Genomic DNA, 19,032 nt, shown 5'->3' with positions numbered 1-19,032 from the left:
GCAACAAACCTAAGACCAGGTTAAAAAGAAAGAAAGAAAGAAAGAGAGAGAGAGAGAGAGAGAGAGAGAGAGAGAAAGAGAGAGAGAGAGAGAGAGAGAGAAGAAGAAGAAGAAGAAGAAGAAGAAGAAGAAGAAGAAGAAGAAGAAGAAGAAGAAGAAGAAGAAAGAAAAGAGCCAGTGTTATGGAGCAAACTTTGATTCCAACGTTCTGGAAGCAGAGGCAGGTGGATCTCTGAGTTTAAGGCCAGCCTGTTCTACAAAGTGAGTTACAGGACACCCAGGGAAACATATTTACACAGAGAAATCCTGTCTCAAAAAACAACAACAAAACCCCTAAAAAAAAATACCCACCCAAACAAAAGCAACCCTAGGGCCAGGGGGATGCTTCTATGAGGAAAGTGTTTGCCTTGCAAGACCTAAGACCTGAGTTCGAACCCTAGAACTGGGGTGAAAAGCCAGAGGCACTGGTGCCCACCTGTGATCTCAGCACTTGTATGTGAGGTGGGAGGTGGAGACTAGAGAATTATCCAGAAGCCCATGGAGCAGCTAGCATGGAGTATGCAACACCACAGAAGCAGGAAGGCAGATCCTGCCTCAACACGGTGGGAGGAGAGAAGAGACTCCTGAAGCTGTCCAAAGACCTACACACACACACACACACACACACACACACACACACACACACACACACACACACACATTCTCAGACTCACACACATGCATACATTCTCATACACACATACACACACACACACTCACCCATTCACACTCACACACATACACACACACTCACACACATGCACACACACTCTTTCATACACACTCACACACATACACATAACACTCACCCACTCACACTTAGATACATGCACACATACTCACACACACATGCACACACATCCTCTCGCACACACTTGTACACTTGCACACACACATGTACATGCACACACATACACACTCACACATACAGCCTCACACATACACATGCACATACACACACACACACACACACACACACACACACACACACACACAAATATAAAAAACAAAAATTGAAACTAAATGAAAAATCACTCTGTGATAATTTATTTATTTGAAAAGATTTATTTAGTTTTCTTTGTGTGTTTGTGCACATATGTTGTGCAGTATCCTTGGTGGTTAGAAGAGGGTGGCGGGTCCCCCGAGGATGGAATTACAGTTGACTCTGAGTTGCCTAATGTGGGTGTTTGGAAACCTGGGTCTGCTGCAAGAGCAACTGAGTGCTCTTAACTGTTGAGCCATCTCTCCAGATTTTGTTTTTAATTTTAACTAATTTATTTTTATTTTATGTGCTTTGGTGTTTTACCTACATGTATGTTGTGTGAGGATGCCAGATCCTCTGGACCTGGAGTTACAGTTGTGAGCTGCCATGTGGGTGCTGGGAATTGAACCCAGGTCCTCTGGAAGAACAGCCAGTGTCCTTAACCTCTGCACCATCTCTCTAGCTTCTTGTTTTTAATTTTTTAAAAATGACTAAAGCTGGGGGATGAAAAGATGGCTCAGTAACAACAAACAACACCGGCTGCTTTTCCAGAGGACCTGGGTTCAATTCCCAGCACCCACATGGCATCTTACAACTGTCTGTAACTTCAGTTCAGGGAATCTGGCACACTCTCACACACAATCATGCAGGCAAAACACCAACATATGTAAAATTAAAATTATAAAAAAATGGCTAACACTGGCTGTGGTGGCTCAGGACTGCAATCCTAGCAGTTATAGCAAGTGTGTGGGGGGGGGGGGGTCAGGAACTGGAGAGTGCTGAGGCCCTGAACTCAGAAGAGAAAATTAAGATGGGAAATTTCACATTGTGTATATTTCATCATATATATTTATACATATATATATACATACATACATATATATTTATACGTATATACACATATATATTTAATTAAGACAGAACGTTTTAGTGGGAAAAACCCAAGCATATCATTATTTTAATCCTTTTTGCTGAGAGCAGCCATCTTGTTGCTCTGTTACGGAGTTCTTTTTTGAATAATGCACCTTGGAGCATTTTCTGCAGAGGCCCAATCAGGCTTCCTTTCTCTTTCAAACCTGCAATGCATTCTGTCTTGTACAGGAATAATCATTTCTGGGGCTGGTCTGCTACTGACAGATCCTTTGGCTGTCTCTAGGGTGTTTTTTGCTGTTATATAAACACTAGAATGAATACATCATTTCACACGTGTGCCAGAGTTCATGAGATAACTTGGCCACAGCCTGTGCCTTTGGAATTGCTGTATGAGCATCTTCAAGCTCATCTCCATCCTGAAGGGCTGCTGTCTACGTGCTGGCTTGTTTGCTCCCCTGGAACATTGCTTACTCTGGGTGAGATGAGACTTCTACATCGATGCAAACAATTCTTACCACTAGGCTGGAGTGATGGCTCAGTAGTTAAAAGCTCTTGCAACTCTTACAAGGAACCTGGGTTGGGTTCCCAGCACCCTTAATCTTGGCTCAGCAACCATTTGTAACTCCAGTTTCAGGAGATATGACACCCTGTTCTGGCCTCATCAAGCACTGCATGCAATTGGCGACCATACATGCACTCAAACACAGAAAATTTAAAAAGTAAATGGTAGTCGGGTGGTGGTGGTGCAAGGCTTTAGTCCTAGCACTTGGGAGTCAGAGGCAGGCAAATCTCTGAGTTCGAGGCCAGCCTGGGCTACAGGGTGAGTTCCAGGACAGCCAAGGCTACAAAGAGAAACCCTGTCTCAAAACAAACAATACAATAAACCCCCCCCCAAACCAACAACATAACTCCTCAAAACAAAGTAAATAATAAAGATTGGTAGAGTGCTGCTGAGTGTTAGGACATGAGACTGGCATGCTGACATCTTCTGGGGGTGGGAGAGAAGAAAAAGGAGAAGGAGAAAGGAAGGGAGGGAGGGAGGGAGGGAGGGAGGGAGGGAGGGAGGGAGGGAGGGGAGACATAGCTTCACTGTCAAGAGAGAAACTCAGGTACTTTAGCCTGAGCAGCTGCAGGATGGGTTGTCCTGCCTGAGCTGGGGACGACTGGACTGCAGCAATGCAGAACCAAGTGTGGGCCTGTCTCCAGCATCGGCTGAACTTGGGCCAGCCTCCCTGTCAGGTCAGCAATAACATCCAGCCAGTGTCTAACACCAGCTTCCCCTGGCTGTGTTTGTTTGTATAGTTACCACTCTTAGCAATGAGGATTCTCTCTTCGATGCAGCTGAGTCTGACTCAGTGTGATTTCAGCAGCATAGGAATGTATGGTGAGTTCAGGGGATCGTGGTCTCAGCCTCGGGAAATCCAGAGTGATGTAAAGCCATGGCTGGAACCTCCTCAACTCCCTCTGCCTCCCACTCCATCCCAAATTCTTCCCCCATGGGCCTGAATGAGTGAACAAGAGAGTCTGTACTGACTGTCTCTGGGCAGAGCCCTGCTGTTCCAGGTGGAAGGGTGGGACAGGTCAGTTCTGCTCTGTTTGTCTAGGCCACACACGTGTTGGGAGGCAGCCACAGGCCAGGCATCGGAGACCAAGGTTGAGGAGGTGAGGCCAGCGAAAAAGGAGCCTGTGGGCAGTTTTCACATACAGGCTTCCAGAGGGGTCCATGGCCTTAAGCGCTGTCAGTGGGAGGTAGCGAGTGTTGGTCTGTCTGCGGAGTGGGGGTCTGGTGGTACCGATGACCTTGGCAATGACCTGTGGAAGGGGACTTTGAGTTCTGGGACTTACAGAGCTCTCCAACATCCCGAGCCATGGTGCTTGTCCACCTACCTGGGCCACATCCCGTGGGCTCTGTCCCACAGAGCGGAAGAGCTCCCTGGAGGCTGGGAGGTACAAGTCCCGGAAGTAGCCCAGGGTGTCAGGGTCCGTGTCTGGGAACTCCGCCTTGGAAACCTGAGCCAGAAGTTTTCCTTCAAAGTCAGTGGTGACTGGGCCTGGCTCCACCATTGAGATGCTGGGAAGAGGGGCAGGGCTTGGCTGTTGGGTTCCAGGCAACTCACTCCCTGCCCTATCCCCCATCTTTCAGCAATCAGGTGTCGGCATCACTATTGTTGTTATTTTGAGACAGGGTCTCACTGTGTAGCCATGGCTGTCCTAGAACTCTCTATATAGTTCAGGCTGGCCTTGAATTCACAGAGATCTGCCTGCCTCTGCCTCCAGAGTGCTGGGATGTTGTGTGCCACAACATCTGGTCCCTCCTTAGAATTTATTATTATTATTGTCGTTATTATTTTGCACTGGGCACTGAGATGGCTCAAATGCTCATTGCTAAGCTGTAGCCCATTATTTAATTTTTCTTCACTCCCTGTCTTCTCCTCAGCTGGTTTCCCTCTCCTTTCTCTCTTCTCTTTCCACTTTGAAAAGATTTTCATTTGCATATGTTAATTATGCATAATAATGGGCATCTTATTCACATAGTGTACTTAGATCATATTCGCCTCTCCCACTCCTGCTGACCCTTCCCTCCTCCCGACCAGTCCCCCTTTTACTTTAATGTCTTTTTCTTTTTCTGTGACCCTGTGAGCTTCATGGGGCCTGCTTACAGATAATGGGTGAGAGGCTGTTTACAGGGCCCTGTACTGCTTACCAATGGCTACACCTCTGAAGAATGTCTCCTCCTCCAGAGCAAATGTTAACTGTCTGTGCCTTCCATAAGTGCTCCTTCACTGTCCCCCAAATCACTCTTTCCCCTTCCCTTTGGCCACCCAGGTGCCCGACTCACAAGATATTGAATTGTCGCAGCTGGATAGCGAGACTCTCAAAGAACCCTTCTAGGGCAAACTTGGAGGCTGCATAGACGTCATTGAACATGACACCTGGAAGGGGCGGAGAGAGGACAACTCAGGTGTGTGCGTCAGTCATAGACTTTGTGGGTCCAGGGTAATAAGGTGTTTAGAACACAGAACGAGGAGGATTTGGGCATTTGAATGAGGGGATGCTGAGGGCCAGAATCATGGGTGTGTGGGATTGTGCAATGGGCACACATAACATCAGGACAAGGCCATTCTGGACAACATGTCACCACCTTTTAGCTCTGCCTGCTTCTAGGAAACTCCTCTACTTCCCTCCACCTGTATCTGTTTTTCATTTACTTATGGCATCCCCAGGGTTCATGGGCACAGTGACTTATTAATGCTTCTTCATAGCAGATGCAATTAGAGGGTGGCTGAGGAAGAAGTCAGATCACAGAATATATTCATGATGTGGACGGGAGTCTAGAAGGATTTGAGGAGGAAGAAGATCTCAGAAACATAGATGGCAAGAAGGGGACTTTTAGAGAAGGTCCAGCGCAGACATCACAAGTAGATCTCCATTGTCTTTTCTGCTGAGTCTTGGAGTCCCAACACTATTTCCATCCCCGAGGCCTGATGGGGCTTTTGTCAGGGAGGAGGAGCTCTGAGGCAGCACTGGATTTCAGGGCTGTGCATGAAAGGCTGTTTCAGGGATATCCAGAAATGGAGCTGATTCTGGGATGTGGATGGCTGTTGATGGCATGCAGATCGCAGCTGCCTACTCTTTTACCAGGACAGACAAGATAAATCAATCCCATCCAGAGTCCTTCTCAACACAAGTTCATTTGAACTATGAGCTAAAACCGATTTGACAACCTTCTAACCCTGGATGCAGGGAGGGTGTCCCCAGACTTACCCTGAAGCCCCATAACACTGCTGACCACCACGATGTGGCCCTGACGCCTCCTCTTCATGCCTGGAAGCACAGCTTTGACCAGACGGACAGCTCCAAAAAAGTTGGTGTTGAACACGCTCTGCATGGTGGCTAGGCTGAGTCCCTCCAGGGGCCCCACAAGGCCTACTCCTGCATTGTTCACTAAGGGATATACAGAGAGTGTTGCTTGAAGCCACCCCAAGGACCTGAATCCTCAGAGCCAGTCTAGGAGGAGACACGTGGAACCTAGGTGGTATTGAACAGTTTTGTACAAGCCTTGGGCCTGGGAGAGTGGGTGAGTAGAAGAGCTACTGGAAAACGAATCTTTGTCATACATGTGTGAGCAATTCCCGTCTGCCCCCAAACTGCACCAGGATGGCCAGACCCACCCACCTTAGCAGGCTCCATGAGGACATGAGTGGCTGCTTCATCATTCTCCTGTCTTTGAATGACTCACTGAAGTAATTTTCCCAACCACATATGCTTTTCTCCTCATGAGAGGATGTCTCTCCCAGGCAGCCCTCCCCCAAAGTCTGGCATCTGTAATTAACAGATTGGTATTCCTGACTCTTAGCCAACTGGTCTACCTCTACCCCTTTATCCAGGGCTAGAATCTTGCCGATGGTATATACTTAAGAGTTGGTGTGTGTGTGTGTAACCCCAGGGGCTACCAAGTCTCACCTAGCACATCCACTTGTCCTCCCTCGATGTGGCTGAGACAGTCAGTCACTGATTCATCATTGCACACGTCCAGCTGGACCACGCTGAGGGTCTTTCCAAGAGCTTCTCCAGCAGCTGCCTCCAATGGCTCCTTCTTCCCCAGGTCCCTCATGGTGGCCACCACTGGAGGCAGAAAGCAGAGCTGGACAAGTGCTGGACTCCTTTGCCCTGTGTGTTTCTCCAGGATGTGTGTGTATGTGTGTGTGTGCTTGTGTCTGTGCACACACATACCATGGCACAGGCATGGAGACCAGAAGCCAAGTGAAGAGGCAGTTTTCTCTTACACTGTGGGTCCTGGGAGTGAACTCAGGTTCTCAAGCATGAGAGGCAAAGGCTCTTACCCTGTGAGCCATCTGGCCAGCTGCACTTTGTTTTTGAGACAGTCTCTCTCTGAATTTGGAACTCACCAAATAGGCTCGATTAGCTGTCCAGGTGAGTTCCAGGGGCTCTTCCTTCCCTGCCTCTCATGCTGCGATCACAAGGACATGCCATCGAGCCTGACTTTTTTACTTGGGTGTGGGAATCGAACTCAGGTCCTCACACTCATGTGGGAAGCACTTCTATATCGTTTTTTAAATGTTCAGGTTTATTTTACTTTTTAAAAATGTGTGAGTCTTTGTCTGTGAGTATTTGCATGCATCGTGTGCAGGCTTTGGATAGTTGGGAGCCACCATGTGGATACTGGGAACCGATCCCAGGTCCTCTGCAAGAACAGCAAGTGCTCTTAACCACTGAATCATCTTTTTATCCCTCCTATTTTTGTTTAAAGACAGAGTCTTGTTATGTAGCCTCAGCTACATGTAGAGACCAAACTGGCCTTAAACTTGTGGAGATCCTCCTGTCTCCGTCTCCTGAGTGTTGGGATGACAGATGTGAGTTAACTGTGCCCAACTATTCCTTTCTTACTTCTCTCTTTCTCTCTCTCTTTCTCTCTCTCTTTCTCTCTTTCTTTCTCTCTCTCTTTCTCTCTCTCTTTCTCTCTTTCTCTCTCTCTTTCTTTTATTTTCTTTTTTTAAAAAGATTTATTTAAATCTGTTACTGTCTTCAGATACACCAGAAGAGTGGGTCACATCTCATTACGGGTGGTTGTGAGCCACCATGTGGTTTCTGGGATTTGAACTCAGGACCTTTGGAAGAGCAGTCAGTACTCTTACCTGCTGAGCCATCTTGCCAGCCCGCCCAACTCTTTCTATGGTCTAATATGAACAGTCACAGATGAAGACCCATGTGTTTGCACACTTACATTTAGCACCAATCTAACACATCCACACTTATATATGTTCACACACTCCAACTTTGTACACACACACACTTTTAAATATATATATATATATCTTTTTTGAGATAGACTCTTTATCTCTTTATGTAGCCAGGCTGGTCTCAAACTCACTATATGGCCAAGGTTGAATTTGTACTGCAGATCCTCCCACCTCCAGCTCCTGAGTGCTTGAATGGCAGATCCATATCTCCAGGACTTTTTTTTGTGCTAAGCAAGTCTTCTACCAACTGGGCCGCAGCCTCAGCCCCCCCAGTTTCCCCATTTTTAAGAAGAGAATGAGTGAGCTCCCCACTGGGTGGAATTAAATGGGAGAGTAGATTCACTTAGAATGGTCTCAGATAACAGTTAGCTGGACACGTGCCTCTCACCCCAACATTCAGGAGGTTGAGTCAGGAGGATCTTGAGTTCGAGGTTAGCATGGGCTGTATAGTGAGGTGGTGTCTCAAAAACATAACAGAAGATTAGGGATATGGCTGAGTGGTAGAAGTTGCCTAGCAAGCACCTGACCTGGAGGTCTGTCTTCAGGACATATACACACACTCACACACACACACACACACATACACACACACACACACACACACACACTCACACACACACTCACATGCACACACACACACACACATACACACTGTAACCACCACCAACCTCCTTTAGCAATATATATATATATATTTTGAGACAGGGTTTCTCTGTGTAGCCCTGGCTGTCCTGGAACTCACTTTGTAGACCAGACTGACCTCGAACTCAGAAATCCGCCTGCCTCTGCCTCCCAAGTGCTGGGATTAAAGGCGTGCGCCACCACACCCGGCCAGCAATATTATTTTTAAAAATGTTTTACTTTTATTTGTGTGTATGTGTGTGTGTGTAGCTCAGAGGATAACTCATAGTAATTGGTTTTCTTCTTTTACCATGTGATCCCAGGATTGAACTCAGGGCATTGACTCTGTGGCAAGCACCTTTACCTGATGAGCCCTGTTGCAGGCCCCTTAGCAGTATGTATACCCACCCACAGCGATCAGTCTTTCTCACAGGGGAATTTATTCTCTTACATGCACAGCTCTGCCCACCTCTAGCCCAGAGGGCTGGGAGAATCAGCTTTGCCAACTGGGGTCATGTTCTCATCCCGGCAGCTGGCTTCATAGTGACAATGTCTGCCAGCTTCCTCTCTGGGTCAGAGGAGTCAGGGATGGCCTGCACAGCTGGAGTAGTTAACAGCCCCTCTGAGGCCTCATGTTCAGGTGCCCCGTAATACAGTAAGATCTTCATCTTGGAGTCCTAATCAGCTTACTGGGCATTGTCAGCCACCCACCTCAGGGATGCTGGAGCCAGCCTTCTGTGACAGCTCCTCCCCCACACTCCACACTTCCCCTCCGGATTTATAATTTACTTGGTGTGTATGAGTGTTTTGTCTGCATGCGTTGTCTGTTGGATGCTCTGAAGCGGAGTCCTGGATGGCTGTGTGTGCTGGGAGTTGAACTGGGATCCTGCTCTTAACCACAGAACTATCTCCCCAGCCCCTACTTTCTCTTTTGTTGAGACAGGGTCTTGCTATGTAGCCCTGGGATTCACTCTGTAGACCAGGCTGGCCGTAAACTCAGAGACCCCCTGCCTCTGCCTCCCGAGAGCTGGGACTGCAGGTGCGTGCCACCACGCCCGGCTCCACACACGTGCCTTTATGACTTTAACTGTTTTTAACCACTGGACATGCTTAGTTCCCCACCGTTTCTCCTTCCCTCTCTTGTTTTTCTTATTTTTTTGAGACAAGATCTCTTTATAGCCAAGGGTAGCCTTGAGTTTACCATAGTCTTCTTGCCTCTGCTCTTGAATGCTAGGATTACAGATCTACATCGGCCCTTCCTTCCTTCCTTCCTTCCTTCCTTTCAGATAGGGCCTCTCTGTGTAGCCCTGGCTGTCCTAGCTAGCTCTGTAGACTAGGCTGGCCTCGAACTCACAGTGATTTGCTTAACTCTGCCTCTGTCTCTGTACACTACCCAGAGCTGAAAGTTTTTTTGTTTGCTTGCCTATTTTATTTTGAGGCAGGTCTCACTATGTGGCCTAGGCTGACCTTGAATTCAGAATCCTCCTTCTTCAACTTTGTGAATAGTAGTTTCAGATATGCTCCACCACGTGCCTGTTTGCTTTGTTTATTTGTTTGTTTGTTTTTCTCTCCAGACAGGGTCTCGTGTAACTGAGGCTAGGGTTGAATTTGCTATGTAGCTGAGCCTGACCATGAACTTCTGATCCTCCTGCTTACCTCTTGAGTGCTGGGATTACAGATGTGCCACCACCACTGTCTTCTCTTAAACCCAGGGGTTTATACATGCTAGGCAAACATACTACCAATTGGTGAAATTTTTCATGTGCACACACACACACACACACACACACACACACACACACACACACACCACACCCTGTAACTGTTTTCTGTCTCAATACTCAAGAAATACATGTGAGAGGTTGGAGAGATGCCTCGGAGGGCTGAGGTTCAGGTCTTAGCACTCACACAGTGGCTCACAGCTGTTTCTAGCCCCAGCTCCAGGGGATGTGACATCCTCTCTGATCTCCTTGGGGACCAGGTACACAAGTGGTATAAGTGGTATACAGATTCACATGCAGGTAAAACACCCCACACATAAAATAAAAATAAATAAACCATATATCTATCTCTATCTATCTGTCTGTCTGTCTGTCTGTCTGTCTGTCTGTCTATCTATCTATCTATCTATCTACATATATGAGCTGAGAGAGTGTAGCAGGGAGCTTCCTCTGTGTCCAGGGTCTTCCCAAGACCCATGTATCCAACCTGCACCCAGGAGGCTGTGACAATAGACAGTGCCAGAAGCTGTGGCCTTACCCTGGTAACGCTGCCTGGGGTCATGAGCCAGCTGAAGCGCTAGTTCAAGGCCGATCCCCGAAGAGCAGCCAGAGATGAGCACCGTCCGCTGCTGAGAGGCCATGCTGATCCTCTCAGGAACCTGTGATGTCACCTGCACAGTCCCTGCCCTACCCCCACTGGGCCTACTGCTTCAGCTCATCTCTCCTAAACCCCAGCCACCTGATCCCTTGCAGAGCCAGGATGCCCAGGGAGGACTTGGCTGAGGATGACCAGCCAAGGCAGCTGTAGACTGTTCACTTCTGCAGGCTTAAATCTCTTCTAGCAGATGTTCCTCTTAGAGCCAACCAAGTTTAGGAGCATAAGGCCTGTACATTCCATCTCTGGCTTGGGAGACTGAGGCAGGAGGATGGAGAGTCTGAGCTATTTGTTTATTTACTTGTTTGTTTTATTTTTTTCATTTTTGCGAGACAGGGTTTCTCTCTATACTCCTGGCTATCCTGGAACTGATATGTAGACCAGGCTGGTCTCAAACTTCAGAGATCTACCTGTCTCTGCCTCCAGAGTGCTGGGATTAAAGGGGTGAGCCACCATGCTTAGTGGTTGTTTTTTGTTTTTTTAAAGGCTGACAATTTAGTCTGACCTGTCTCAACTAAAACAAACACAAACAAACAAACAAACAAACAAACAAACGGAGATGCAATTTATGGCCCAACCCTGATAGTAAACAAACACTCATTCTTCAACTGCTGTGTTCAAACTACATTTCTCTCTCTCTGTCCACATGCCATGGCTTGCACGTGTGGGTCAGAGGACCACTTGTGGCAGTCAGTTCTCTCCTTCCACCTTGTGGGTTAGAAGAATCCAGTTTAGGTTGGTGTGCTCAGCAGGCAGCAGGCATCTTCACCCTGTGGGCCCTGTCGCCAGCCCTCCAATGTTTTGTCTATTTTGAGACACGGTCACCCTCTGTAATCTAGGTGGGCTTGGATTGGAGACTGGCAGCCTCTCAGGTGCTGGGGCCCCAGGTCCTCCCCCTGCTGCTTGGCTTGTAAGTGATTTTGAATGTGTTCTTATGGTGTGTCCGTGTGATTAAAGAGGGAGTGAGCGTTCCTTGCCTGCCTGACTCTGCATGTAAAAGGTCCAGTTCACAGAGGAACAGACAGGAAGTGTGTTGCTGTAAGCCTTCCCTGACAGAAGTCAGTCAGATCACAGTGGGCATATAACTGGGCGGTAGGACCCTTGCCTAGTATGCACAAGGCCTGGCTTCTGTCCTGACATCCCCTCCTCTCAAAATGTCAGCTGTCAAGAAGTTAGACCAGGGGCAGACAGATGTCCCAGTGCATAAAGGAAACTACTACCAAGCCCAGTGATCTGAGTTCAATTCCAGGGACTCCAATCGTGGTGCTGGTGGTGGAGGAGGAGGAGATGGAGGAATAGGAGGGGGAGGAAGAGGAAGAGGAGGAGGGGGAGGAGGGTGGAGAGGAGAGAACTGATCGCTCTCCCAAAGCTGTCTTCTGGTTCTTTTGGAAAGATGTGAAATTTGTGCAGGAGTGCGTGCACACATACGTACATATGATGAATAAGTAAATATTTTAAAAAGTAGTTAGATTGCCAGAAGAACTTCCAAGTAAGGTGACCTGGGATAGGACCTTGTGATAGCCTTCTGTTTAGAGAAGGTTGTCTCTTGGGGAGAGGAGATTCTCTGTTTTCCCTCCACCCTAGAGAACCCAATCTCTTCCAGCTACATGGGGCTCCACCCCCTTCTCTCCAGGGACAGAGACTCTTTGTCTGAGGAACCCAGGCTGGGAGGGAGCAGTTTGGCACCACCTTTCAATTGCCCAGAAGGGACACTTGGGAACAGACACATCACTTTGATTTCTCTCTGGGCAAATCACTTGTCTGCATCAGCCAACTGCAGAGCAGGGTGTCCCCTGACCTGCTGGGGTGCACACCTTGGGAGGTCTCATCTGATGGGGGTTTAGGGTTGTGGTGAGTGGGTGTCTCCCTTGAATTATCTGAGGATGAGGCAGAAGGAATGGAGGGGTGGAAGCCTACTCATTTTTTGGAGATGAAGAGCTTGGGGGGACAGTCTGGGGTGTGGCTCAGGGCAGTGTTCATATCACAGGAGGCACTGGGATCCATCCCCGCTCCATAAAGTTGAAAAAAAAAGTTCGAGGGCTGCAGGTGGCTCAGTCAGTCAAGTGCTTGCTGTATAAGAGTGAGGATATGATCCAAGGACCTGAGTTCAGATCCCCAGCATCTGTGTAAGCAGCTGAGGGCACCTGCCCATGCCTAGAATCCAGTCACTGTGGAGGGAGACAGTACCCTGGGTTCAGTGGGCAGTCAGCCCAGCCAAACTGGAGAGGTCCAGGTTCAACGAGAGACACTGCCACCAAAAACAAGGGGGAAGAGTAATGGAGAAAGGCAGCCAAGGTCTGTCTGGTCTTCAGACATGGATGCATGCATGTGCACAGCCCCACTCCGTGCCCACGCACAAACACATGAATGTACACAGAAGTTGGAGGGAGGGTTAAAAGTGCGTTTTGGAGTCAATGGTGAGTGTTTAAAGATGGTACCAGACACCAAACTCCAAATTCCAAGGTTCATGGGGGTTTAGAGAATTGTAGGAGAGGTTGGGAATCTGGTGAGGATTATGGAAGAAGCGGCTTCTCAAAGGGCAGGCAGACTTTGAGAGGACGCTGGGACTCCTTCCTTTGTGGACCTTGAAACAGAAAGGGTTAAGTGTAGCTTTAAACCAAACCCTAATCCCATGTCTGAGGGGAGACTGAAGGTGCTTTTATTTCGATATAGGGTCTTACTATATAGCTCTGACTATCCTGGAACTCACTATGTAGACAAGGCTGCCCTTGAAGCCAGATGGTGATGGCGCACACCTTTAATCCCAGCACTTGGGAGGCAGTTCGAGGCCAGCCTGGTCTACAAAGTGAGTTCCAGGACAGCCAGGGCTATACAGAGAAACCCTGTCTCAGAAAAACAAAACAAAAAACAAAACAAGACAAGGCTGCCCTCAAACTCTGAGGTCTTCTTGCCTATGCTTTCTGAGTGCTGGGATTAAAAGTGTGGGCCACTGTGCCTTTAGTTTAGGTGCTTGATTTTAAGATTACATTTATTTATTTTGTGTGTGTCTGGGGTGTGGGGAGTGTGTGTGCTGTGGCGCGCATGTGGAAGTCAGAGAACAACTTTTGGGTGTTGGTCCTCTCCTTCCATCCTCTGGGGTCTGAGACAGAACTCAGGTCCTAAGTCTTCGTGGTTAAGGGCCTCTCCCTGCTGAGCTATATCTTTCTACTCTGAGGTTGAAGGTTTGATCAGGCTAAGACAGCTTTGAGAAAGTCAGTGCGAGAGGCATTCTAGGGCTAGTGGGCGTGGCCCATCGTCTCGGTGCTGATGTCCGGCAAGAATGGCCCTGATCTCAGCCAGCCAATCAGCGCGTGGTGCACACTTCGCAAACTTTTTCCGTGCAGCTGTGGGTCCCTTCCCCGCCCCCCTCTCGTCCGGGCCCCGCCCGGCAAGGGCTCTAGAGCGCAGGGCGCGGCCAGGGCGGGGTCTCGGGCAGTCTCCAGCAGATCCTCACAGCCTCCGGCTGTCCAGAGTGACTGCTCCCAGGAAGACCAGTCCACATCCCCCTTGGCCTTGGTGCACCAGGCCCCGCTGGGATGAGAAGCTGCCGGAGACTGGATCAGCTTCAGGCCGGCCTCTGCCTGCTCCTGGCCTCCCTGCAGCTCGTGTCCTGGACGCTGGCTGGTGAGCAGGGACGAAGGGCTGGAATAGCATTTGAGGGCGCAAGGGAGATCCCAAAACGTGTGTGCAAGGGAGAAGTGTTTCATAATGGGTGCCATGGTGATGTGGAGGCCCTAGGGTCTAGCTCTAGCTGACAGATGCATGTGAGGAGGGAGATGTTGCCAGGAAAAGTGTGGGCAGTGTTTACAAGCTGGTGTGTGAAGATGAATGCTCCTTGGTATAGTGCAATCCCAACATTTAAGAGGCAGAGTTAGGTGGTTTGCACGGTCAAGACTTGTCTGGGCTACTTACTGAATTGAAGGGCATCTTGGGCTGCATAAGCAGACCCTGTCTCTAAAAAGGGCCAGGGTGAGTGTATGAGACATGGGACTGTAACTCGGTTGGAAATGGCTTTTCTAACACACACCAGGCTCTGGATTCCATTCTCAGCACAGTGGTGCATACCCACAACCCCAGGACTGGGACCATGAAAGCAGGAGCATAAAGAGTTAGGAGCCAGTCTGAACTACATAGAGAATTTGAGGCCAGCATGGGCTATATGAGAGCTTGCCTTTAAAAAACCGTATTTTAAGCTAGGCATTGTGGCACATGCCTTTAATCCCAGCATTCATGAGGCAGAGGCAGGCAAGTCTCTGTGAGTTCAAGGCTAGCTTGGTCTACAAAGTGAATCCAAGACATCCATGGCTGGCTACACTGTCTTAAACAAACAAACAAACAAACAAACAAGCACAAAACAACCCCTCCCCCACCAAAATCTTGGGTGTGATGGTTGACTGCGATGGCGTAAGTGTGGGTGACAGGGCAGTTCTTAGGAGGGTGTGAGAGGTCAGTGGGTCTGTGGGTCTGTGATTCTCTCCCTCCTTTCTCCTCTGTTGTATGAAACAGGGTCTCATGGGGCTCAGGCTGGCTTCACACTTACTATGGAATCCAGGCTGTACCTTTGAACTTCTAACCCTCCTCTATCCTCCGAGTGCTGGGACTGCAGATCGTGTGGTACCGGGGATGGAACTTGGGGCTTCCAGCATGCTAGGCTAGCATGCTCTCTACCAAGTTTCATCCCTAACCCCACTGAGATTATTTTTGAGAGTAATCATGTGTTACAGATGTGTTTATTTGTTTTTGGTTGGCTGTAGTTGGGATTTAGGGGTTTATATTATTGCCCACGGGACCATGAATGGCTGATTCTGAGGTTGGTGGTGAGTGGGATGGACAAATCAAGAATTCACAGTTTTCTTTTAAACATTACATCTCTGTCTCTCTGTCTCTGTCTCTGTCTCTCTCTGTCCCTCTGTCTCTGTCTGTCTCTGTCTCTGTCTCTGTCTCTGTGTCTGTCTCTGTCTCTGTCTCTGTCTCTGTCTCTGTCTCTGCCTCTGTCTCTGTCTCTCTCTCTGTACCCTTGTGCCACAGAGTGAGTGTGCAGGTCAGATGAACAACTAACTTATGAGGGTCAGTCTCTCCTTCTACCATGTAGGTCCCAGGAATCGAACTCAGGTCATTAGACTTTGCAGCAAGCAACCTGCTCCAGCCGTCTCACTGACCCACACAGTTCCCTTTTGCACTTCTCCCAAGGGCTTTACATTTTCCTCTCTTTGCCCGAAACTGGCTCCCACCCCTCCTTCCTCCTCCCCTCCCCCACCCCCTTCTCCCTAGAGCCACGGCATCAGCACCATGGACAGGGCCCACGGGAGGGCTGCATTGAGGGGCGAGGCGGGGTGCGGCACGAGGAGGGGTGGGGCTGAGCGCCCGCTGGAGCGGCCAAGTGGAAGTTTCATAGTACCCCAGCTGCAAGATCCTGGGGTGATTTTTCCTGAAGAATTTCTCAGGGCCCCCAAGGGGGTCCCCCAGGGCTAAGGGACTGGTGAGTCACCGCTGACGCATGCCCAGCTGTGAGCATGTGGCCTGATGCCTCAGCCACGCCTCTCAGGGTTCTCCGGGTGGCAATGGTGAGAGGACACGATGACTCTCCAAGTGATGGATGACCAGGGCATCTATGACCTAGATCACATCCCAGAAGGAAAGGAAGGTGCGTTCTGCCCCCAGAGGCCACATGCATACACTGACTCTACTTTCCCAATTTCTGCTGAGTCTGGGGAGGTTGCAGACCACGTGGGGAACTCCGTGTTGGCCTATGCCCCATTCCCACGCTCACACAACCTCAGGGTCATGCAACCTCAGGCATTCATTCAGAATACAACACCCCTGGGACTCCAGGAATGTGCAACTCATGGCCACACCCAGGCAACCCCATCTGCCACCCAGACAGGACCCTCCTGGGTTTTCAGCTTCTCACACATGCTTCTCTATGGCCCACAGACCGATGCTGTCATCTTCCACAAGCAGTCGCCCACTCAGTGACTTGGTCATATTTTCCCTTGCATTGCGTGGGAGAAATCTGGGGGTTAAAACCTCCATCTCCTGTTACACGCCTGGCCTGTGAAGTAAACGCCGTGGAGATCTTGCTGCCACTCCTGATGAACAATGGCATCAAATTTACATTTTTTCCTTCTTTTTTTACACTTCTTCATTGTGCATGTGTGCACATGTGGAAGTCAGACAACCTGAAGGAGCCAGTTCTCTCCTCTCAGCACGTGGGTTACTGGGCTCAAGCTAACATTATTGGACTAGGCAGCAGTGCCTTTACCTGCTGAGCCATCTTACCAATCCTGAAAACTTTCATCTAATTAACTGCCTATACCTCAACCAGTGGCAAGTCCTGTGCTTGCACATTTTCCTGCAATGACCCAGCTGCATCCCACCTGCCTCCCTCCACATCCTAGACCCCACCAAACATCTCCCTAGAGCCTTGACCAAGGCAGGGAGAGGGTGTGTATGTGGGGGAAGAGTTTGGGCAGCTTCTGACCCCTCCTGCGTGCCCCGCAGGCTCAATGGCTCTTGTGTATTTCTTGTTGTGGAACCGTGAGAGAGAAAGGGCAGTCAGCCATTGAAAGGTCACTGCCAAGAGGACTCAAGGCTGAAGCAAGAGTCTTCTGAGTTAGATGCCAGGGAGGACTTTTGAAATGGGAGTGAGCAGTGACCAAGGGAGCCCCCTTTTCCTACTGCATAGAAGCTGGGATCTACGTCAGGAGGGAGCTCAGTTGGTAAAGTATCCACCTAGCATGCACACATCCCTGTGTTCCATCCCAGCACTGCATAAATGGGGCATGGTGGAGCACGTCTGTCATCCCAGCACTCTGGAGGTGAACAACAGAGGGTTAAGAGTTCAAGACCTGCCTGATCTACAGTAGACCTTATCTTGAAAACAAAAACCATAAACTGAGCTGGGCAAAGTCCTTCTACCGGATGATGTTGTGGATCTAAATCTTCCCTGGGCTCCTAGTCCATAGGGAAAGCTGGGATGTCCTAACGGGATGACCTTGTGGTTAGCAGAGCCTGAGAGCCCAAACTCAGCCTCAGGGGTGGTGGGGAAATTGTAATCCAAATACTTCTTAATGACAGCCTGGCCACTGAAGAGACAGTTATAGATGGGGACAGGGAACGGGGAGAACAGATGGAGAGAGAGAATACCAAGAAAGCAAAATTGATTGTTGACTGATTTCAGACCTGAGCCATGGAGTGGGACAGAGAGAAGGTAGAATGGAGAGAGGTGAGGATACAGGGACCTGAACAGGACTCTACAAAGTTCAGAGGGTAAAGGGGGGTAGCTGGGATGGGGGCTGTCTTCATCCATGTCCCTTCCTCTCCAAGTCTAGTCCCCCAACCCAATTTTCAGTGGTGAGGTCAGCTGAGCTACTCTGAAGTGACGACCTGGCAGATTTAGCAGAACCTGGCTCTGCCAAGAGTCTGGGTCAGGGGGTTAGTGGGACAGTTTGCTAGGGGAAGGGACAGGCCAGGGGTTTTGGGCCCAGGGGAAGCCCTCACCCACCCTGCACAAACCATGTGGATTCAGTTAACACTGGCCAAGATGACTGGGTGGGGCTGCAAAGATGGCTTGGATTAGAGGTCTGTGAGATCAGACCTATTCTTTCTTTTCTGGGATGAGAGAGGGAGATCAGGGGGTTATCAGAAATAGATGATCAGAAGGTGATAAAAATGGTCCAGGTCAGATGGAGGAGGTCAGGGGGAGTTAGATGAGGAGTCAGATGGAGGAAGTCAGGGAGAGTTAGATGAAGGAATAAGAGGGAGAAGGCTGTGGGTCCTGGGAATCTCAGGGAGACGCCATGGAGCTGGGGATCAGAGGGAGGAGGCTATGAGGTCTAAGAAGAGTGTACCCCTGCACACCCCTTTCTCCTTTGTGGATTTTCCCTTGCAAGGGGGCTCCATGCCGGGAAGCTGCCCAAGGAACCAGTGTGGGGGTGTAGGGAGCAGGGAAGGCTTGGCTCTGGGGCTCCAGCCAGGAAGACTTGATTCATCCTAGAACTAGGTCAGCTTTTTTTTTCTCACCAAAAACTTAGGGGGAAAGAAACAACCAGTCAACAGACGGATGTACCAGCAACATCTGTGGGGCAGTGGGGGAGGTGCTGCTAGTCCCAGGCCACTCGCTTCCTCCTGAACTGTGAGGACAGGAATCCCCAAATCTAAGCAAGTATTATGGAGTTTGGGGCCCTTTTTTTTTTTTTTTTAACTTCTCGATTTTCAGACAGAATCTCATTAAGTTGCTCAGGCTGGCCTTGAACTCACTGTGTAGAGCAGGTAGAAGAGCCTCCCACCTCAGCCTTCTGAGTAGCTATCAGGACTGGAGATTATACAATCAGGCCCAATTCCTATGCGGTTCTGGCCAAACCTTCTCATCCTGGTGTC

At 49.3% G+C, this 19,032-nt stretch overlaps 2 protein-coding genes across 5 annotated transcripts in view; one reads left to right on the top strand and one right to left on the bottom strand.

The window, feature by feature from the left end:
- Positions 1-1,084: 1,084 nt before the first annotated feature.
- Rdh8 (retinol dehydrogenase 8) lies at positions 1,085-10,649 on the bottom strand. Its single transcript, NM_001030290.2, has 6 exons — positions 10,537-10,649; positions 6,359-6,520; positions 5,660-5,839; positions 4,734-4,827; positions 3,782-3,965; positions 1,085-3,706 (listed from the first exon to the last, which is right to left on the bottom strand). The coding sequence occupies exons 1-6, from the start codon at positions 10,637-10,639 to the stop codon at positions 3,476-3,478; spliced, it is 954 nt and encodes a 317-aa protein (NP_001025461.1). The 5' UTR covers positions 10,640-10,649; the 3' UTR covers positions 1,085-3,475.
- Positions 10,650-14,025: 3,376 nt separating this feature from the next.
- Col5a3 (collagen, type V, alpha 3) overlaps positions 14,026-19,032 on the top strand; it is a 45,068-nt gene continuing 40,061 nt past the window's right edge. For 2 of the 4 annotated variants that reach the window (XR_003947951.1, XM_017313471.1), the window contains exon 1: positions 14,026-14,277. Coding sequence is in view for 3 of the 4 variants with exons in the window: in XM_017313471.1 (XP_017168960.1) it covers positions 14,190-14,277 (88 nt within the window). In the remaining variant the exon portion in view is untranslated. The remainder of the gene's footprint in view (positions 14,278-19,032) is intronic. The other 2 variants (NM_001317388.1, NM_016919.3) reach the window with 1 other exon arrangement.

Source organism: Mus musculus, chromosome 9 (assembly GCF_000001635.26).
Source record: "Mus musculus strain C57BL/6J chromosome 9, GRCm38.p6 C57BL/6J".
Lineage (NCBI taxonomy): Eukaryota > Metazoa > Chordata > Mammalia > Rodentia > Muridae > Mus > Mus musculus.
Note: the sequence above shows the minus strand (reverse complement) of the source record. Positions and strands in the feature narration are given on the sequence as shown.

Bases quoted from the DNA above. Each gene is read 5' to 3' on its own strand.
- Rdh8 (NM_001030290.2), bottom strand. From the start codon at position 10,639: ATGGCCTCTCAGCAGCGGACGGTGCTCATCTCTGGCTGCTCTTCGGGG. The intron at 6,521-10,536 runs GTAAGGCCACAG...TTCTGCCTCCAG, and splicing joins CCCCAGGCAGCGTTACCAGG to TGGTGGCCACCATGAGGGAC. The intron at 3,966-4,733 runs GTGAGTCGGGCA...CCCTCTTCCCAG, and splicing joins CTGCGACAATTCAATATCTT to CATCTCAATGGTGGAGCCAG.